The sequence below is a fragment of the Epargyreus clarus genome, unplaced genomic scaffold, assembly GCF_041222505.1.
Source record: "Epargyreus clarus isolate Ecla_fem2 unplaced genomic scaffold, WU_Ecla_fem_2.2 ptg000003l, whole genome shotgun sequence".
Taxonomy (NCBI): Eukaryota; Metazoa; Arthropoda; class Insecta; order Lepidoptera; family Hesperiidae; genus Epargyreus; species Epargyreus clarus.
In genome coordinates, this window is record NW_027332211.1 from 12,087,118 (window position 1) to 12,096,180 (window position 9,063).

The 9,063-nt window shown below is 34.3% G+C and overlaps 1 protein-coding gene across 1 annotated transcript; it reads right to left on the minus strand.

Annotated features, from left to right (window-relative positions):
- Positions 1 to 5,694: 5,694 nt before the first annotated feature.
- Or-15 (olfactory receptor 15) lies at positions 5,695 to 7,724 on the minus strand. Its single transcript, XM_073082025.1, has 5 exons — positions 6,970 to 7,724; positions 6,782 to 6,881; positions 6,489 to 6,590; positions 6,106 to 6,261; positions 5,695 to 5,894 (listed from the first exon to the last, which is right to left on the minus strand). The coding sequence occupies exons 1-5, from the start codon at positions 7,722 to 7,724 to the stop codon at positions 5,835 to 5,837; spliced, it is 1,173 nt and encodes a 390-aa protein (XP_072938126.1). The 3' UTR covers positions 5,695 to 5,834.
- Positions 7,725 to 9,063: the final 1,339 nt, after the last annotated feature.

A 9,063-nucleotide genomic window follows, 5' to 3' on the forward strand; every position in this document is an offset into this window, starting at 1 on the left:
TTTGCAATTGTCAAGCTGACACAACTTGACAGTTCCGTAGGTAGCTCTTATTATACTGCCAATAATATATAAATAACAAAAGTGGACTTTTTAAAAACATTTAGTTGTTTTCGTTCAAAGTTATAACCATATATATTATTATCATACTAATCAGATCTGCAGAGTTCTTTAGATTGCAGTTGTCTGCTTGGTCGATACCGGGTCAATACACCATTTTGTTTTGTTTACGAGAGGGAAACTTTCAAAAGGTACCCTATGATGTGGGGATGTGGGATTCTTACCGCACTAAAACCACCCCGGTGGCTGTCCTCGGCGCTGCGTAGAGGATTCCGGGATCTCCAAAGGAATGCAAGTGGAGTCCTCTTAGCGCTTTACCCTGCCGGGCTTCGCCCAGGTGAGCATAACGCTCGCCACTCCGTCTGGTGTACACGACGGTATGCAACCACACATACCACCGTCCTACCCGGGTTTGCTGGCCGGGCGGTTCGAGCTCCCGCTCTTACCGCCTGCTACACCGGAAGCCCCTTTTAGTCGCCTCTTACGACAGGCAGGGGATACCGGAGCCCTATTCTGCTGGCCTACCACCGCCTTTAAAGACCAGAATAGTTCAGGAAAGTTTCATTGTAATATTGTATCAACATTATTTTTTTTCGTACCACGACCTCCTTAAAAGAGTATTATTTTATTCTTGCCGAGTGATGTTTAAGAATCAGTAATTTGTCTATTCCTTATCCAAGAGGAAACGAGACATCGAAACTAGTTTCATCTGTTGCATACCACGATCTTGATTGTGTCCCATGATATGCGGTTGACTTATTCATTTTTTGCTAATCCATTGTATAAAACCAACCGAAATTGTCATATTTTGCTTAAAAAGTTAAATTTCCTGCAAAAATAAGAATGAACAATTTCAACCGACATAATACAAAACTGCTTATTGTAATATTACAAAAACAATCTCACTTTAACGTCGTCGTGGTATAAAATTTCAATGTATGATTAAAATAATAATGTTTTTAAGAGATGGTAGTAACCCCCCTGGTCCCGGAACTACAGGGACAGGGTCATTACACCTATATTATATAGTTAGATGAATGTATTATATAGCTTGTGGGACTGTATAGTTTACTTTTGTATTTAAAAACCTCTTTCCTACGACTGAGGTAGGTAGGAGTCTAGAAAAAGTTGTTAAGTATTTAATATATATCTACGTTAAACAAGGTGTAAGTAATTCAAAAATCCCTTTGAAAACATAAAATACAAAATTGTAGTATCGAATAATCAAACCATATACATAGATAACTATCTATACTTGCAAAACGTTAGCAAATAGGCTTTAGTTAGATAGCACAACGACGACCGCAATGAGCTACTAATTACTCCCACTTCGTACTAAATAACCGTAATGGAATAGCTTTGACGACATTGGTGCAACCAGGGGAGCATTTTGTGTTGGATGATACGAATGTTTGTACCATACATAGGAAGAGTACCTACATAATACATCGTATACAGGAATAGTTTTTCAATGTTCAAATATGGCATTTTTATGTCTGTGTAACCTGAATGGATCAAAAGTATAGTCCGCGTAAAACTGCTAGTCCGTTCTGAATATAGAAATGAATCGCGTCGCCATAACAAATGGTATGAATGCACCTGCTCGCAACAACTTCAGAGCGGACTAGCAGTTTGGCGCGGACTATAACATAATATTATCCATTAACGTATTTTTTTTAATTCCTTTACCCCTTAAAGCCTATTCACATGTAACCGCGGCCATATCACACCACGCGCAATCATGTGTCAATTCGTATGAACATGTATACATTTATTACACTCACTCCATTTTGCCGTTCAAATATTGTACCTATAACTAGAATGTCCTACAAACTACAATATTTAATGTAAGCTTACTAAAGTGTTCGTATCTATTCTCCCAGCTTTATTCTTGTTCCTACTTACCTAATATTTTTGTTTGAATAAGCCCCGCATTAGAGTGTCAAAAATTCAGCTAGCAAAGGCTGAGAAAAAAATTAAGCATTATGTGCCAAGGCGTGGTCATGCGCTGCTGCGCGTTGGTGCATTAATGCCTTATACGACTTAATGCGAGCTAGCTCGCGCCCACTCAGGTCTGTAACTAGTGTTACAAAGATTAAAGATATGGCTGAATCTTTTTGTGCCTATGTTAACTATTCTTCACAGATTAACAAGTAGGTACCTACTTAATACCTAAATGTAAGTTGTCCGCGATTCCTTGACCGAATTTAAATTCGTATAATGGTTATTTTTAAGTTAAATATAATATTACCAACTTATCGCTTGTTTGTTAGCTTTTTAAACATTTTACGCTTATTTTATATTTAAATGTTTTGCCTTATGGGTTAATAAATATTTATGAGCTAGAGTTGTTGGAGTTTTACTTAGACCTGTTTTTTCTTTATCTTTGAAATTTTTGTTTGCCGTCCTTGGAATAATCTATTATTTTTACTCAGTTACTGAATACATACAACGAAAAAGTATATAGTGGTTATAATAAGTTTCAGGCTTTCGAACCGTCTCCTACTTCTCCTCTTCCCGCCACCTTGAAAGTCCCCTTTTAGCCGCCTCTTACGACCGGCAGGGAATACTGAAGCTATCCAGGTCCCGAAACTACAGGGACAATGTGTAATCTAACTAGTGCTCACCTTCTGCATATTTGACTAATCTGTAGACCAACTCTCAGAGTAGCCCGCTTGCTAAAAGTCTGCAAGCCTTTGTGCCTCTCGGCGTGCACTCACCTGTGTACATATTTGTGTTCACATTTACATATTGTAAGTCGTTTACAGTTTTTAATAAGCTCCAAATCCGTGCTATGGGTGCTGAATTTTAAATGTACGAGTACCTATGTTACTAGATTTTTAGCTTCGGATCTAAAATAACTCGTCATACCTACTTGATTGTTGGAAAAATGTGTATACCTATGTGATAATAAGTGACCTACTAGACAGGCAACGAATTTAATTAAGTAGTTAAATCTTAATAAATAAATATTGTGAGGTCCCGAGTTGCACCCAATAATACCTTTGGTTACATGTATTACCTAATAATAAATTAGATCTTTAATATCAATCCCAGATTTTTGTAACGTTCATTTACTAACGTATTATCACATTTACTTGTGGTTAATTCCATTTAGACTTGGTGGTAATCTAAATAGCAGCTACAACTGGAATCGGTTACGATATTAATTAATTTATCATAATGGTAAAGTTACTGGTCCATACTACTAATATACGTACACCTTCCTATGGAGTGCATATTGATACAAAAATATAATGTTCATAAAGTATATTCAGGTAGGTATTTAAATATGACGTAATGTTTACTTTGGGAATATTTATCGTTGGTAACCCTACTGAATTGGTAATTTTTGGCTCCAGGCCTTAAAAGTTACCCCTCTTTAAATACAGGACGTTTTAATGTCATGAAAATTAATAAATGATGGAAATGCCTAAAGGAATGGAATAATAAATGCTTTTGACTAAGCGTGATGGTTGCCAGACGATATTAAAATATTTCGTAAAATGTTTTTATTGTTATTTTACTAACGAATGTTTCATAAAAATGTACCTATTTTATTTAAAATAGGTACATTTTTATGAAACATTACACAAATGTGTAATGTTTATAGACATTATTATACCTACGTATTAAGTCGGACAAAATCGCATAGGTAATCATTTAAATATTTCAAAGAGAAAATAAACTTAAACATTAGTTCACAGATTTTTGAGTTCTTCCCTTAATTTCATCCCTCTCATCTTAGAAATTCATACCTTATTTTTTTTTAAGCTATGACATGTAATAACCGGATCGAAGAAACCACGTGAAATATTTTTGGTAGGTAATGTTTTGGTTCATTTATTTTTAGATTATTCTAGTGTAATATCGATTTTTTACTTAATTACTTATGGTGAAAACTTTATAAATGTAAAGCTGACATGAATAGGTCTTAGTCTCTTCTACCTCAGGAACGGTACACTTGTATAACGGTATTCACTTGAATGCAAATTTTAACAGTAATAACGTCCTTAGTAAGACCATGCTCTGGGGTTTACCTTACTAAATGCAGGTGTACTGATCAATTCCCACCTGTACCTGTAATTTACTCCTATTGTTTCCATCAGTTCTACTTGTGCCTTGGGTAATGTACAAACTGCATCGATGTTGATACATTACTTTGAGCTATATTTAGGTACTTTCAAATTGAATTTACAGAGGTATTGCTTCTCACTTAGTGCCAAATGGTTAAATTTCAGGCTTAGAACAGAAAACCTTCTGCTTCATTAATTTACGCATCTGTGTAGGAAGGGATTGAAATTGAAACGCGCTGATAAATTGAAGTTTTCTCATAAACTTTGTGATTTTACGTATAACTGTAGATAAAGATTTATTCATCGACATACAAAATTATAAGTACTTAATTATCAAAAAAATTAAGAACCTTTAAAAAAAATAGGAAAAACATAAGAATAGTATAAGAAAAGCTTTGAGAAAAGAAAATTTGAGACACAAATATATCATATCACGTAAACGATAGTTCGCAAATGGCGAATCATGAGTAACGACATAATGCGAATAACATTATCTATCCCGATGACCGATGGCGGCCATCTTGCGGTAATGACGTGACGCATTACCCGCCCTGAATTTCGTTGGCTTACCTGATCTTCGAAGCTTTGAAGATCAACCCAGGCTTCTTTTATAATCATTCTGTTCATATTCAAGTGTCATTTTAGTGAATAATATTTTTTTTAAGTAATTGAAGGAAAAAACCTCAACCAGATTAGATTCCTATCAGAGATCAGTAACAGATGCATTATTACGCCAGAAGACTGACAAATGCAATTTAACTGCCTTTAAATCAGAATAGCTACACTGCGCTACACCACTATTCATATAGCAGAAGTAGATGTAGTGCTAGAGAGAGAGCGTTACTAGAAATATTGGATGTTCAAATTGTTTATTGTTGAAATCTGTAAAGAAAATCTGTTATAACAGATTCAGACAAATAAGAGTTCTTCTAAAATTATAAAAATTGTAGCAAAAATTTAATAGGAATTGAAATTAACACTTTTAAAAATGCTGGTTTAGATGGAGCAATCGTCATATAAGGTTGAAAAGGTCTGGCCAAACCTTTTAAAAAGATCAGTTCCGTGGGGAATAATAGTATTATAAGGTTGAGAAACTTTGGCTAAAGAGGACGAGCTCATAAACTGTGTAATCACGTAGTAAGAAGAAAACACTGGTACAACATGGATGCAACTACGTTAACCTAGAAAGGAAAGCACGTGATTTCTAGCTTTATAACAACAAAATAACACTGGCTTTTCTGTGTAAAGAAAGCTTTACTTTTATGTATAAAACATGGTATTGCGTAGTAACTAGATACGTATTTATTATAGTAACAACTCAGTTAATGTTGTTGTACCTATTCCATCTAAAAGTTTTGTAAGTTTTGTTTGTCTATACAAATATCCTATTTATTAACTTTTTATTAGGGTATATTTAAGGTTTGGTAAAAGACGAGTAATATAATTTTGTCATTATTTATTCTAAGACAACATAATCATTTTTTTTTAATTGATATTGAAGAAACCAATTTTCATCAATTTTTCCTGGTCACGGCCTGTAGTCGATCGTAGATGCGTTGCGATTCATGAGAGTATGACGGTCCCTTCTTATCCGCAATAGATATCTTTTAGAAACTTATAATTTTATTTAAATAGATATATCAAGAAATATTGATTAAGTTAATAATAAAGAATGAAAAATAATACTAAGGTGTTCAAGGTTTATTCACGTTCTTGAATATTACGGATGAGTGTGAAAAAAGAATAGGCAGTTTTCAAAATCTGAAACAAAACATCTGACTAAATACTTTAAATGGAGATGACTAAGAAACTTGTATTTACATTTCCATAAGTGTGGTATTTCATATGCTGTAGGTATTTAAGTCCTGAATATTGTAAAAGATTTCAAGTGTTATTTTACGAATTATCGATCATAGTTTAAAATTCCTTACAAGTTAAGTTCTGTTTGTGAATTTAAGGAACAAAAAAATACCGATGTGAACGTATCAAGGGACAGTGGAAACATTCTGCAGCCGGTGAGTTGGATGTGCGTGTTGGCGCGCTCCACAAACAGCCTGATGCTGCGCTTGAACTGCTCAGAGCGCGGGATCCACTCACTGCTGTACGCCGCAAACGCTAAATCCTGACTCTGAAATAAAAGATGCATTCAAATAAACACTAGAAAATGTTGACGTCTAAATTCTCAGATACGGAATACTTAAATAAAGTTATTTATCGCATAACCATCGTTCTCATTGAAATGTAGCGTATAAATATCATGATACTTATTTTTTTGTATGGATCCGCACTTTTTCCACTATTTTACTCAAAATCAACATTGAGAATTTTCCGTCCAAATGTAAATATAAAACTCACCTCGTAAATAAGTTGCGTGCCCAGCCAGGCAGGTACAAAAATTTGCAAAATCATTGCGAATAAATATGAAACCATAAACACCAAAAATTCGGTCGTTGAAGGCTGGAAATTGAGTCAAATGAAAAATAAAATGTTTTTATTTTACAAACGTTGCTTGACAGATGCTCCAAACGAGAAATAAGTTGGAATGTCATTTAATTATCTTAAAAATTAAAGACAGAAAATAATATTAGGAGGGCAGGAAATTCGTTCAGTATTTCTAAGGAAATTCGGAAAATCAAACAAAAACTTACTAAAAGCAGACCGCACAGTATAACGCATATAATTGCAGAAGCCATTCCAAACTGGACGAACATTGTTATGTTCATTATGTCTTGAACTGTCGAGCAATACCTAAAAATATATACACTAATTAAAATTTAAGTTAAAAATCTTGAAAATATAACATTTTTGGTGACAATTTTCATGATATGCTACGTACGTGAGCAAAATATCATAATGCTTGAGATGCCGATTTAACTTAACAATTTGCTTTCGATCCACAGCCGCATTTGATTCTTTGAAATCTTCGGGATCTACTTTTAAGTTTCTAAACTCATGGTTTAGTACGCGGAGCTGTGTTATCGCCATTAATATCAAACCAGCAATTAACGTATCCACATTTACATTGTAAGTCATATGCCCATACATGCCGAAGGACTGGTAAACGAACAAGAATATAAAATATTTTTGAACAACGTTTACGTCCAAGAAATAGTATTTGCATATCGGCAATTCTAAGTTCGTCTTGAATATCAAATGTACGAATATTGGCAGAAACACTTGCGAGGAATACGCGAAGTTGGACAAAATGCCGTATATTTTCCAATAAGTTTTGTACTTAGAAACATGTTCGTGTACAATTTGTCTGCCTACGTCGTCTTCGCCTTGAAAATGGTCACAATCTAATATATCGAAAACGGCGAGCAGTTTCTTTCGTTTGTAGAGAATCATAAAAACTTTCCCCATAACAGCTATTTCAGTGAATAAAAAAATCACTTCGCGTATCATTAACTCGATGTTTCTCGGAGTGTACAGCAAGTTAAAGATCAGCAATGAATTGTACATGAAAAGCGTGATGAAAATAAAAATCATTGAATAATATTTGTAGCGTTTAGTCATTTCCTTTCCCGGCCATAACCCAAATAATTTAAGAAATATAAAATTTATTTTAAAACTATCAGAAATAGATGACATCTTAAAGTTTTATTAGATTTTTTGTATTACAATTTATGTTTTGTTTAGATATATTATAAATGAATCGTAGTGGTTGTTGAATACGGCAAGATACGACAAGCGAATGTTTCTTTTTGCGTAAAATCTAACAAAGTAAAAGGAATATTAACTCATTATACATAATTGCTTCTGTGTCAACTTCGTTTAATATTTTATGACACCTCGTTTTTCACTGGAACATATAATTTCACATCGTTCATTAACAACGCGGCAGAGTGTCAAATGTATGATTATTACAAAATTACCCATGATATACACATGGACTACTTACGTTATTACTGACACTTACTGTATAAATTATTCTCGTTTCAATTTCTTGATTGGACTTGATTATTTCCCTGAAATTAAGCTTTACGCGCACCAGGAGCAATAGTCTGTAAAAACACACTGGGTAGTTTTATTTCCTCAAAAAATTCAAATGATTACGAAATTAATGGTTGCTTCATCGAAAATGTTCTCTTTAATGACACCTATTATATTCAGCAACAAACTCTTTTAAACGCAGTGTTAGAAGGGTACCTATAATCTAAATAGAAAAATATATCTGACATATCTACCGTACATACTTTTCGTATATTTACTCTTGAAGTAAATAAAAACTATCTTGTCCTTAAAGTAAACATTGAAACTCAGCTCACCGAATCTCATTTACGCATTGCACAACGAAGTTGGCGAAGTGGAGCTTCGGATGAAAGACGCGCCGCACCTCGTAATGATGGCCGCGGGCCATGTCCATTGTGGCACACACTGCGCCCGGAAAATTAAAGCGCACTCAACTTGGGACATTCCGTAGGCGCGGCCCGCTCCGCAGCGCAGCAATTTAATTTTTACATACTTTATATGTAAACGAAGTAGTTAGTAGCGAATTTTTAGAGCTGAAAATATTACCCACTGCTACACGACGTGTAATGGCCTACGGGTGAGCGCTTTTATGCACGACAAATTTAAAAGTTATTTAAACCATGGTATTTTGTTAGTATGTTTCGCCAACATGAAATAGATATTTATTTTATGTAAGATTAAGCACGATAGTGTTACTCAATGCAGTTTATTTTACCGTTTGTATAAATTACTTCTATTTTGTGTGTACAGATATTTAGCGTGTAATGTACCTACAGTAGTTAAGTTTCATGTTTTCAATTTCCTGCTGTTACCATCACCAACGAACCTAGTCTTAACGAGTTAAATATTTGATTTGCTCTCTCTTGTTCTGAAGAACAGACGGTAACAGTAAACATTGTAACACTAATAACTCATCTACAAAGTCAGGTTTGTCCTCATTAAAATATGAGACATTTAA